This window comes from Bombina bombina, chromosome 1 (assembly GCF_027579735.1).
Source record: "Bombina bombina isolate aBomBom1 chromosome 1, aBomBom1.pri, whole genome shotgun sequence".
Lineage (NCBI taxonomy): Eukaryota > Metazoa > Chordata > Amphibia > Anura > Bombinatoridae > Bombina > Bombina bombina.
In genome coordinates this window covers 1,198,014,153-1,198,027,759 of record NC_069499.1, presented here as the reverse complement: position 1 = coordinate 1,198,027,759, position 13,607 = coordinate 1,198,014,153, and the positions used below count along the sequence as shown (strand labels likewise).

Below are 13,607 nucleotides of genomic sequence, written 5' to 3'. Positions count from 1 at the left end.
CTTTTTAATACTGTTTATATCATATCATCATGCCAATTAAGGCAGTGTGCATCAATTCAACTCTCACACTATATAACTGAAAATTTCATTAAAGGGACAGTCAACACCAGAATTTTTGTTGTTTTAAAAGATAGATAATCCCTTAATTACCCATTCCCCAGTTTTGCATAACTAGCACAGTTATAATATACTTTGACATCTGTAATTACCTTGTTTCGAAGTATCTGCAGACTGCCCCCTTATTTCAGTTATTTTGACAGACTTGCATTTTAGCCAATCAGTGCTTACTCCTCGGAATATTCACATGCATGAGCTCAATGTTATCTATATGAAACACATGAACTAACGCCCTCTAGTGGTCACAATGCATTCAGCTTAGAGGCGACCTTCAAGGTCTAAGAAATTAGCATATGAACCTCCTAGGTTTAGCTTTCAACTAAGAATACCTAGAGAACAAAGCAAAATTGGTGATAAAAGCAAATTGGAAAGTTTTGTTTTTTTTTAAAATTACATGCCCTATTTGAATCATGAGGTTTTTTTGTTTTTGTTTTTTTGGCATTGACTGTCCCTTTAAAAACAGTTTGGCAAGTATTTTCTTTTCTTTTTTAGGACACGATGAGTCCACGGATCATCTTAATTACTAATGGGATATTCACCTCCTGGTCAGCAGGAGGAGGCAAAGAGCACCACAGCAGAGCTGTTAACTAGCTCCTCCCTTCTCTCCCACTCCAGTCATTCTCTTTGCCTACGTTAGTGATAGAAAGAGGTAAAGTGAGGTGTTAGATTAGATTCTTCAATCAAGAGTTTATTATTTTTAAAGTAGTGCCAGAGTGTGCTGCTTTGTTCTAGGGTGTAGCCGTAGTCCATATCAGTCTCTACAGTAGAGCTTTTGGTGGCTTTAGAGCAATGGGAACTTGTGGGACATAATTCTCACTGCACCTCCCATATTTTGATGCTTCCCTGCCTCTGGAAAACCTGAGAGATTCTAACTCAGGACTTTTTTCTTCATTCTCAGTTCCATGGGAGGGATAGGACCTCTTAAACCTGGAATCTGCCTTGCTGCCAGGCAGAAAATTAGGGAAGTGCTGACTTTTTTTTTTATGGGGGAATTGGAAAGTCTCAGAATTAAAGGAGGGCAGTTAATTTATTTTAGACATAAGCCTCATTATTACTTTCATAGCTTCCCCTTAGACATAGGGGACATTTGGGCAGTTTTGCAGCAAGCACTGGGGCTTCAGGAGTCTCAAACATAAAGGAGACTCTTTATTTACATATACACAAGCCTCATGTTTATCGCATAGTCTCCCCTTAGGCATAGGGGACATCTGGGCAGTGTTGTAGACAGTGCTGGGGCTTAATGGAAATGGAGTCTCAGAGATCAAGGAGACTCTTTATTTACTTGTGCATGGGACGAGACAAAGGAGACACTTTATTTCTTTGTACATGGGACACGTCTTATTGTTATCGCATAGTCTCCCCTTAGATATAGGGGACATTTTGGCGAGGAGTCAGTGTAGCAGCAGGCCCTGGGATTTATCGGGCAGTGTTGCAACAGTCACTTGGGCTTTTGTATTATTGCTATTATACTTCTCCCGGCGGGTTAGTAACTTTGGTGCCGACCGGGAGATTTTTTCTTAGCCACGCCCATGATGGGCGGAGAGTATTTAGCCGCCATTTTCACTCCGCTTCAGAAAATGCTGTGTTACAGCGGTGTTATATCTTTTAACTAGAGATGGAGCTTTACTCACTTCAGTGAGGTCTAGACTTTGCTCCCGGCGCCTTTACGGAGTAAACGGTGGTGACCGGGAGATTACTTGGTTGACGCCCACAAGGGGCGGAGTTGGTAAAAAGGCGCCAATGTTTTTTCCTCCCTCCTGTCAGTTATGTGTATAAGCTAGGAGAGGAGGATGGCGCCCTATAGTAATCTCTTCCTTTCTGTCACTACCGGTTATCGGAAGACACTAAGGAATTTCTGTCTAAAAGATTGCGCATCAGTCAGCGCTATTATGTGCTCAGTTTTTTTGGTATAGGCAGGCTGTCTGATGGGGTTCTGTAATTCCATCATACATATTCAATGTAAATAAAGATGTGTTATTTTTGTATTTTTTTTTTTTTTACTTTAAAGAGCCACTTGCTATATGTTGAGTTTTATTAGCAACTGAGTTTATGAACAGCAATGTTGACATACTAATTTACTTGCTTCTGCACACAGAGATAAGAAATTACTTTTAAATTTTAAAGAGACAGTGACATGCAGTGCCCTGCGGTTCCTTGCAATTCCCATTTGGAATTGCTGCACAAGACATTGCTTCTTTAATGTCATGATGATGTCTATAAACAGCTATATTGGCATGCTAATTTAGCTTGCTTCTGCACACTGAAATAAGAAGTTACTTTTACAGTTTAAAGAGACAGTAACGTTTTTTTAAGTGTCAATTTTTTATATTTTTTTTTTTTACTTTTTTCTGAAATTACTCCTTTAAAGGCATTTGCTGTTTAGGAGTCTGTGGAAGCTCACATGCATTGCCCTGCGCTTCCTCTCACATTCCACCTGGAGTTGCTCTGCATTTCATGCATTATATGTTTTTTACCACGTGGTAGACATTTCTAGAGGGATTATTTTCATTCATTTAGGGTGATTGATTCAGTAGTTGCTATTACGAATGGTGTAATCTATTCTAGTGCGTCCAGTAAGTTATAAGGAATGGTAGAAACCGCATTCCCTATATTTAATATGATGTTTCCCATAGCCGACTCGGGATAGACTAGTTTCCAGCTTAGCTAAGAGAACTACTATACCCTTAGAGGAGAGTTGGGTTTTTCAAAGGTCCTATGGACAAAAAATTAGAAAAGGTATGTACACCAGGGTTTCCAAGGCAACCAACTGTGTACTTTGCTACCATAACTAGTGTAACAGCATATTGGTTTGATGCTTTGTTTGATGCTACTAAGTCAGAAACTCCACTGGATAAACTCCAGGATAGGATATAAGCTTTCAAATTGGCTAATTCCTTTGTTTCAATTTCTTCCCTTCAAGTTGTCAAACTGGGAGCAAAGATTTCGGGTTTCTCTGTTCCAGTTCACAGAGTCTTATGGTTAGAACCTTGTTCTACGGATGTATGCTCTAAGTCTAAGCTTTTAGCGATTCCTTACAATGGGAAGACCTTGTTGGAACCTGGCTTGACGGAAATAATATCCTTTGACATTTTAAAGAATTTAATTAAATAAAAAAAAAAAAGGATCCAAATAGCCTGCTGTTGAATCAAAGACAGCATGACGGACATACCCCCGATCCGGGATCGGATCTTGTAGGGGCAGACTTTCAGTCTTCGCTCAGGCTTGGGATCGAGATGTTCAGAATCCCTGGGCAATAGAAAATAGTGCCCCAGGGATTCAAATTAGAGTAAAAGAGTTTTCCTCCCAGAGGCAGGTTTCTGCTTTCAAGATTATCTGCAGATCAGACAAAAGAAGAGGCGTTCTTACACTGTGTAAGAGACACCTCAGACCTGGGAATGATTGTTCCAGTTCCAATGCAGGTACTGGGTCTGGGTTTTTTTTTTTATACCAATCGGTTTGTGGTTCTCAAAAAAGAGGGAACCTTTAGACCACTTTTTAGATCTCAAGAGTCTAAATAGATTTTCTTAGTGTACCGTCATTCAAGATGGCAACTATTCGTACCATTCTTCTCTTGATCCAAGAGGTTCAATGTATGACGTGTACCTGCATGTGCCATTCACAAGTTGCACAAACTCTTCCAGTTCGTGGCTCTTCTTTTCGGTCTTGCCACAGTTCTGAGTTTTCACGAAGACTCTGGGAGCGCCGTTGGTGGTGCTTCGGTTACGAGGCATTGCAGTGGCGTCCTATCTGGACGACATTCTAGTCCAGGCGCCATCCTTACAGCTAATAAGATTTCACACGGACTTGGTGTTATCCTTCCTGTGGTCTTACGGGTGAAAGGTAAATTTGGAAAGGAGTTCCTTAGTCCCATGACAAGGGTAACTTTCTTGGAAACCATAATAGATTCCATATTAATGACTATTTTTCTGACTGAATGTCAGGAAATCAGAGATTATCGATACTTGTTTAGTCATTCAGTCCACTCCTCGGCCTTCAGTGGCTCAGTGCATGGAGGTAATCGGGCTGATGGTGACGGCAATGAACATCATCCCGTTTGCTCGGTTCTATCTCAGATCTCTGCAGTTAAGCATGCTCAGGCAATGGATTGGAGATTATACAGATTTGTCTCCTCAAATACTACTGGAGCAGGAGACTAGGGATTATCTTCAGTGGTGGTTATCTCTGGATCATCTCTCCCAGGGAACCTGCTTTCGCAGACCATCTTGGGTGTTTGTGACAACAGACGCCAGCCTTCTAGGGTGGGGAGCAGTCTGGGGCTCCCTAAGGGATCAGGGGGTTTGGACTCAGCCAGAGTCTTTTCTTCCTATAAACATTCTGGAGCTGAGAGCAATCTACCATGTTCGCCTGGCCTCAGTTAGCCTCGGTCCAGTTGATCAGGTTCCAGTCGATCAAAATGACGTCAGTGGCTTACATCAATCAGGGAGGAACAAGGAGTTCCTTAGCGATGACAGAGGTATTCAAAATAATTCAGTGGCGGAGGTCCATTCTTGCTGCCTGTTGGCGAGCTACATCCCAGGGGTGGAACATTTGGGTGGATTTCCTGCGCAGCCAGTCCTTTCATCCAGGGGAGTGGGAACTCCATCCGGAAGTGTTCTCCAGCTTTTTCCTCCGTTTGCTTTTCTTCCTCGGGCCATTGCTCGAATCAAGCAGGAGAGGGCTTCAGTGATCCTCATAGCACTGACTTTGCCTTGTAGGATTTGGTATGCAGATCTGGTGGACATGTCAGCTCTGCCACCTTGGAGACTTCCATTGAGGAAGCACCTTCTAATTCAAGGGCCCCTCCTTCACACAAATCTGGTTTGTCTGAAACTGACTGCTTGGAGATTGAACACTTATTGTCCAAGCAGGGTTTTTCGGACTCGGTCATTGTGACCATGATTCAGGCTCGAAAGCCTGTTATTAGTCAAATTTATCATAAGATATGGCGTAAATATCTCTTTGTGTGCCTCCATGGGCTACTCATGGAGTAGATAGGATTGAGTTCTTCAGGGGGCTCCGTTTGAGCCTGTTCTTTCCTTTAGATATTGAGTTATCTTGGAAAGTTTTATTTCTTGTTGATATTTCTTCTGCTCGGAGAGTGTCAGAGCTCTCTGCATTTCAGTATGAGTCTTCTTATCTTATTTCCATTCAGATAAGGTAGTTTTACGTACTAACTTAGGATTTCTTCCTAAGGTTGTTTCTGACCAGAACATTAATCAGGAGATTGTTGTTCCTTGTGTCCTAATCCTTCTAAGAAGGAAAGACTTTTGCACAATTTGGACATGGTCCGTACTTTAAAGTTTTACCTGCAGGCGACTGAGGACTTCCGTCAGTCTTCTTTGTTTGTGGTTTTCTCAGGAAAACGCAAGGGACAGGAAGCTACGGCTACTTCTTTCTTTTTGTTCAAAGAGCATTGTACGTTTTGCATATGAGACTGCTGGATAGCAGCCTCCTGAGAGTTATGGCTCCTTTCACGAGGGCTGTTGCTTCCTCATGGGCATTCAAAATGAAGCTTCTGTGGAACAGATTTGTAAGGCTGCAACTTGGTCCTCTTTACACTTTTTCAAAGTTTTACAAATTTGACATTTTTGCCTCGGCTGAGGCTGTTTTTGGGAGAAAGGTTCTTCAAGCAGTGGTGCCTTCCGTTTAGGTTCCCTGTCTTGTCCCTCCCGTATCATCTGTGTACTCTAGCTTGGGTATTGGATCCCATCAGTAATTAAGATGATCTGTGGACTCATAGTGTCTTAAAAAAGAAAATTTATGCTTACCTGATAAATGTATTTCTTTTTTGACACAATGATTCTACTGCCCGCCCTGTTCTTATAGACAGGTTAAGGGTTATTGTAAACCTCTGCACCTTGGCTTTTCCTTTCTCTTCCTAACTTGGGTCGAATGACTGGAGTGGGAAGGAAGGAAGAAGCTATTTAACAGCTCTGCTGTAGTGCTCTTTGCCTCCTCCTGCTGACCAGGAGGTGAATATCCTATTAGTAGTTAAGATGATCCGTGGACTCATTGTGTCAAAAAAGAAATAAATTTATCAGGTAAGCATACATTTTCTTTTCTAACTTATAAGATATAGTACATTTTAAGTTGTGTTTTTTATTTTAATTTACTACTTATATATTTTTTTTATTAGTTTACTTTGCATCCTAATTCTCTTTATGATTCTTTCAGATTTATTGCCAAAATCTGTGCCTTCTTGCAAAACTATTCCTGGATCATAAGACACTGTATTATGATGTGGAACCCTTCCTTTTCTATGTCATGACAGAAGCAGACAACACTGGCTGTCATCTCATAGGATATTTCTCTAAGGTAGTGTGTGTGTGTTTGCGTGCGCTTGTTGCAATGTGATCAGTAGTTATACATATTATTGCACAATATATAAAGATTCCCCAGTGATATAATTGGCCTTATTATACTCTTTTCAAAACAGTGTCCTAGTGCAGTGTTCTATGCTTAAATTATGCCAATCAGGTCCTAGTGACCAGGATTATTGAAGGATTAAACTGATGCTGGAGGCATCTGAATACATTTTTGTGTTGATACACAATAAAATCGCAAAATGTGTCTCATGAAAAAGTCACAAATCCTGCTGCTAATTGATCACTTGACAGGATAGCCTGACCACTGCAATATAATCTACCTCAAATACTGCACCTACTCAGAAGCCAGTGGTGGTATTTGTCAGTTAATTAAATTTGCATGATACAAGCCACTGCCAGTGTTCTGTTCCAGTGGCTGCATATGCAGCTGAAAGAGAGAGCTTTTACTATCCTAAATTGGAATGATAGGCTATAGTTTTGTTCACGCTAATGTCGTTTTTTGATCCCTAGCAATGGAGTTGATAAAAAATTATTTACGTGTATTTGTCAGCCAGCATACTGAGAAGCCAGTCAAGGAAATTATTTGTAGATGTTGACAAAATACTCTAAATCGATTGGGGGCAGAAGTAGATTTCTTTCCTATGACATGGAGAGTCCTCGACATCATTCCAATTACTAGTGGGGTATTCAACTCCTGGCCAGCAGGTGGAGGCAAAGAGTACCCCAGCAAAGCTGTTAAGTGTAACTTCCCTTACCCATAATCCCCTGTCATTCTCTTTGCCTTTGTCAATGGAGGATATGCTAAGCTGGTGCCTGAAGATATTTGATCCTTTTATACTTTTCCCTGCAAGCAAGGATTAGGGGCTATGCTGTGTCCATGTCAATCTCTTGAGTAAGAGTTATGGTGACTATTAGCTGTTAGAAGCGGCAAGGTTATCCTTGCTTTATTTCTAACATTATTGCTACTCATTGACAGAAAGCCAGGGTTGGTTACTCCTTTCTTTCTCTACAGTTTCCTGGCAGAGAACGGCTGATTCTGTCAAACCTAAGAGTCGGTGAGAAGATTGAAGGCTTCTAACCGTAAGTCCCTTTAACTCTACCCCCATGGCTAGTGGTCTATGCATAATAGGGGTGAGGGCCTATTTATTTGCTGGGTACTCTCCAGTAAGTTTGGGCAGTCTGGGAGGTGGATTTCCTTCTAAATACAGGGAGAGTTCACAGCTGCATTCATTACTTGTGGGAAATACAGAACATGGCCACCAAGGCTTAAATACCTCCCCCACTTCCCTGATCCCCCAGTCATTCTTTGCCTTTAGTCACAGGAGGTTGGCAGAGAAGTGTACAGAAGATACGTAGTAGTTCCTTATGGAGGGTAGTACTCGAGTTTTAAGTAGTCTTGTCAGCCTCTCAGTGAGAGCATTGATGAAAGATGGTCTGGAGATGCAGGGAGAGTCTTTCTGCGAACCTATTCAGACTCGTATTAACAGCTCCTTAAGTAATCAGCGTTGATGAGTTTCGCTGCCTGCTTTCTTCACTCAAGTCCATGTCTGAGGCACTGCTACAATCTGTCAAACTTGAAGGACGGTGTCGCTGTTCCACCGCATAGATGTCTGTAAGATTGTTTCATTTTTTACACACATGTTAACAATAGAAGACATGGTCTCAGTGGAAGTCCTTTATCTTTATGGAATCAAGGGTTATAATCTCCTGAGGGGGATTATTGAACAGTGGGGTCTTGTAAATCATGTTTATGTGATTTTGAGTGCGTTTGTGTAGGATACATTTTGGACTTATAGGCTGATATGTAACGTACAGGTTACAGAGCTGTGCAGTTTTTACTAAGCTGGCGCACTTTTCCTTAGCAGGGGCGGTCCTGCATGAGGCACCATGTGACTGGTAGTAGTCACGTCTTGTTTTCCAATTCCTGACCGAGTGGCTGCAGAAAAGAGTTAATTTCTCTACCTGTCTGAGTCATAAGAGGTGGTGAGTGCCCCAGCCATTGGGGGGTTTAGGTGCCAGTTGCTTTTTTTGACTAAGAATGTTATTTAGAATTATAGAGGATTCCTCCGATACAGATTTTAATACCTGCGTATGTTGTGAGGAGGCCTGGGCAGACCAGCCCGCTCAATTATGTTCTGTATGCCGCAATATGGTGTTCTCTTCAAACAATGTAGAGATGTTAGAGACCACTGAGCAGTCTTCCTCTGAGGATTCCTCGTCCCGTGAGGTGCGTTCCCTAGAATCTTCTCCTGCACATGCAGTTCCCCTATTACCATTACTAAGTATTATTACTCCTTTGTCTGAGGGAGACATTTTTTCCACTGGAGGTTACTGCGCATTTTAGCATTGGCCATCTCTATGGCTTTAGCGAGTTTGCCTCTTCCTGCAACGTGCAAGCGAAGGGTTAATCCGTGCTCTCCTACCCATGGGCCGTCATGTAAAAGGACGATTGTGCCCAATCAGTCATCTGGGGATGCGGTTCCCTCTGAGGCTTCAGAGAGAGAACCTCTGGGGTTGGAGTTGCCTGATTTGACTCCTCCGACTGAGGAGGATTTGGCATTTAGACTTAAAGTGGCACGTCTGCGCTTCTGAGAGAGGTTTTGGCGATGTTAGAGGTTCCTAGTCCGTCTCAGTCCTCTAAATCGGATAACGATCTTGATTAGACGAGTGGAGAGGGGATCTTCTTCGTCTATATGTATATAGTTATAGAATCCCAGTCCCGAGCTCTTTGGGGGGTTGTGTTGTATAGTAGGCAGGACCTGTTTGTTTTCGTTTGCACACCCTTTTGGACGTTCCCTTTTATCCGTTTAAATATTTCATTTCTAATCCGTTTCGGATAGTTTTCGTTTTAGAGCTCGGGGTTCTTGTGGAAACTCTTTAGGAAGAAGTTTTGTCACTTGGGTTGTTTTTGGTCATATCGACTTTGATGGTTGGAGTCTTCCGATGGAAGCCTCTAGCTCTCTGTTCGGGGTGATAATTCCCTCGATTATCTAGAGAAAAGAATTAAGCCTTGGAGCTTATTTTCCTTATTTTGTTCTCAGTTTTCTTAGCACTGCTGGAACTTAAGAATTTGCCATTTGTTTTTTTTTGTTTTTTTATTACAAGACGTGTCCTACCCTTGATAATGGGCTAGACCTGTTTTGGGTAACCGTTAAGTTTGCTCTTCCCTTCTACTCTAGAAAAGGAGCTCTTTCTAGTATTCTGGTCCAGGCAGAGCAGGTCCATCTATACTGAAGGACTGGCAGGACCTGTCTTAGGTTCTTCTGGATGGACACTTGATGCTGGATCATATGGGTCCAGGGGTCCTAGGGGCTGGAGTTGAGTTTTTCTTTCAGTCTTTCTGGACTAGGCGACTTTGGGAGTCGTGTCCCTCTTCGCAGTGTCAGTACACTGTTGGTGACTGGTCCAATAAGGGGAGGGGTTACCTATCCTTTTTGGTCCAATGATTTTCAAGCAGAGCTTATTAAATCTTTGTTCAGGGCGAATACACGGTTCTCTCTACCTAGATTTAGGAAGAAGGATTTCTTTCCTGTCTAGAGCAGTCCAGGATAGCCCGGTGGTTATCTAGGAGGTCTATTTAGAGCTGGCTGTGGCTTAACATACAAACAAACAGAGTAGTAAGCAGAGCCACAGGTTCTAATCCCTGCACAGCCCGTAAAGGGCTTTGCAACTTGAGGGTGGATGGTTCAGATACAGCTGCTGACGCGTGATGTCCATTTCAGACATCCTTGTTTAAACTAGTCCGGTTCTTAGGGACCGTTTTCTTCCGGAACCTTGCATGGATCCTAAGTGTTTCTTTGGGATCTGGGGTTTAATGTGCAGTAGCCTGTCTATAGGTGTTGTGGTGGCTCCCGTGTCTTGGAGGTCCTGGTTTTTTTCAGCGTCTGCAAATAGACCTTTTGAGATTTGCTTTCAGCCGGTTCCATCCTCAGGTGGACCTAGACCTGAGTCCTGTTGTTTTTTTATCCTATGTCCCCCAGGGCAGTTTTGTCTTGGTCTCTTCCCCGAAGGGAGTTGTAACGTAGTGGTTAGCTCCACTGCTTCTGAAGCAGAAGGTTGTGGGTTTGAACCCAGGTAAAGCTTCTGCTTTCTCACCCAGAATGTGCTTCTGGTGACAGCTTGCATTCCTAAGCAAGAATTTTTGAGCAGTGTTTTCTTGGTGAGTTAGTGAGTTCCTCCTGTGTAGTCGGGAGGGTCTCGAATTTGGTGGTGGGCGGAGGCCCACTACGGCTCTTGGCAGCAATCCTTTCTCTGAGAGCGCTCTTCCAGAGCGGATATGCCTTACGATCATCCGTTTGCTCTGACTATCCAGAGTTTTTCCGAATGTGTATCTGAGGAAAGCAGAGTTTCTCAGCGGAGGTCCACTGGACTAAGTGGCCTAGGGGATTTAGTTCCCGGCCTAGCAATCTGTAGACTTGGAGTTTGAATCCTGCTGTGGCAGTTTTTTTAAATTCTGAGGTCTAATTTTAACCTCCTTCTTTTAGGCCATGTCACTCTTTTTTGAGGATGGCTCAATCCTATCTGGAGTGGGCGTCAGTGAGACTGTTGCTCCTTTTTTGCCTGCAAGTTCATAATCACGGTTAGAGGCTTCAGCGATTTAGCGAAGGGTCGCTTGGACCTAGCCGAGAGAAGGGTTTTTATGAATGGTTTCCGGTCCTTTCCTTCAACTCGTACCTGGCCCCTCATCTACTTTAGGTGTTGAGGACTCTCTTGTTGTTGAGAGGAACTAGCTTGTCCTTACTCGCTTCTGGATCCTGGAGTCTTCTTCTCCTCTAGAATGCACTGGTGAAGGACTTGTCTAACTAGTTCTAAGGGGCATCCTGCAAGATATCCTGGGGGTTAACTTAGCTGCCTGGCAAGCAGAAGGTGCAGATGAATTTCAACTGTGGCTCTTTTCTCTGGTATGTGTTTTCGCAAGCAGTTTTTGCTCTGTTTGTGCTCCAGTTCCAGAGGTTCAATGTTCTTCCAGGTGTTCAATTGATTTTGCTAGGGCTCTGCCGGCAAGTCAATTCCTTGCTCCTCTTGGGGTTGGATTTACTCTTCAGGAGTTACATCGGGTTACCTTTGTTACTGTACAGGAGGTGGTCTTTGAATTCTTATTCAAGGACCTGTTTTCGTCTGTATATTGTTTTTGCTGTGTCATAGTTTCTGTGTTGCACTTTGCAATACTTTCTTCCTTATTGTGGTCTCCCTTCTATTAAGGCTATCTGAGGGTTTTTTTTTCTCCCTAAGATGGTCGTATCCTTGTCCAAATGGGAAGAGGTTCTTCCTTTTTGGGGAATCTTACATTTGTTTCTGTCAATCTTCATCATTCAGACAGTTGTGTGGTTTTTTTTTTTTGTGTGGTTTTTTTTTTCCCTTTGTTATTCATATCTGGGGAGTGCAAGGTTTTGGAAGCTGATATCTTCCTCCTTGCTGGGGGAGGAATGTTTTCGCTGGTTCTGCGGGACACGAGTACAGTGACATCTTTTGGGTCTGACATAAGATCCTATGGTTCTGATTGTTGGGCGGCTGCTTGGTCCTCCTAACATTCTTATTTTTATTTTTTGCTTCTTTTAACAAAGCCTTTTGGAGTTTGGTTTTCTGACACTGTATACAGGTTGGGCCGCCTTGTATTTGTACCCTCCGGTTACCATTCAGTGTCCTCTGTAGCTTGGATATAATTTCCCACAAGTAATGAATGCAGCTGTGGACTCTCCCTGTATTTCCGGTTTGCGGCCCTAAATGTAGGTTGTTTTCTTCTGGCACCTTTTAACAACCTGATATTTATCCTACTGTTCCTTGTTCCCTCAGCAGAATGACTGGGGGGTGAGGGAAGTGAGGGGAGGTATTTAAGCCTTTGGCTGGGTTGTCTTTCTCACAAGTAATGAATGCACCTGTGGACTCTCCCTGTATCGAAGGAAAGGAAATTATCTGGTAAGTCATAATTTGTTTTTGACCTCAGACTATATGACTTCTTGTGAAGTCTTTAATTAGAATAGATTCTCTGTCCCTGGGACGGCGATTTTTATCTCTCCACTGTAACCTCAAAGTGCGGTTGTCTCTATTTTAGAGTATGGGGTTAATTCTTATTTCCCCTTTTTTCTGTTAGAGCTAGTATTTGGCATGTATGAAGGGCCGATGCTCTTTTTTTAATTAAGTTTTAATCTCGAATGGCAGTTTAGTTTGGAATTGTTTTTTTTTTTCTGCGTCCGGTGACGAATCCGGATTGGCCTCGTTAACACATGTCAACCAGTTATGTTCTGTATGCCATATAAGAGCGCCTTGTTGCTCAGGGAATCAAGGGACAGCTGAGCCATCCGCCTCTGGGGGTCCCGTCCTCTGAGAGGAGATTTCCTTACCGCTCCATACTTCTACACGTGTGGGTAACCCAGTTTATGATTGTTCCCCCCCCCCCCCCCCCTCGGGAGATGGTTGATCCCTGTGGGGACATGGACTTAGCTTGGGGCTCCCCGGAGCTGGGAAGGCTTTGCGCCTTTTCTCCCTGTATTCCTCTGTTTATATGGAGGTGATGTGGAGACTAGCCCTGCTCGAGGGGTTTTGACCTCTAGGTATCCCTTGCTTTGTTGTCGTGAGGCTGTTTGAGAAGTCTAGGGTCGTAATACGACTTCTATCGCCTTTTTCCTTGGAGCGTAGGACTTTAGCAAAGGGTGGTTCCTTCCTTTGGTCAGGACTTGCAAATTCTTCTCGTTATCTGGATTGATCTGGATATTGCATTCATATCCCTTGTGTTTTTTTTGTTTGTTTTTTTGTCAGACGGGGTGTTCAATTCTCGGGTATTGTTTGATTGAACAATTGGGTGCCCGGACCTGTTTTCTCCCTGAGGCTTCGCTTGGCGTTTTCCCTTGTGGACCCAGTTATGGGATGTTACTGGAATCTTAGGCCTAAGGGCTGGTTTGGGGTTCCCCAGTACTGAGAACTTGAGCTATGTGCTTTACTCAATCTACCTTACCTGGTCATGGTTAGCCAGGTTTTCTGAGTGTCTGTTACTAATTAGGCCTGATGCGCCTTAGAGTTGGATTCCCTAGGTCAGCTTGCTAGGGTAACCCTTGTATTCACTGCTCTGCAGACAAATGGGTTTACAGTGTGTCTGCTGCATCCATTACACAGGGGATGTGTGTTAGCAAGCTACTTTTAGGGGGGTCCTTTCAAAGGACATCTGTG

At 43.2% G+C, this 13,607-nt stretch overlaps 1 protein-coding gene across 4 annotated transcripts in view; it reads left to right on the top strand.

Moving 5' to 3' along the window:
* KAT7 (lysine acetyltransferase 7) overlaps positions 1-13,607 on the top strand; it is a 292,481-nt gene that overhangs the window by 111,714 nt on the left and 167,160 nt on the right. For all 4 annotated transcript variants that reach the window (XM_053700145.1, XM_053700141.1, XM_053700136.1 and 1 more), the window contains one exon: positions 6,292-6,432. In XM_053700145.1, coding sequence (XP_053556120.1) covers positions 6,292-6,432 — 141 coding nt within the window. The remainder of the gene's footprint in view (positions 1-6,291; positions 6,433-13,607) is intronic.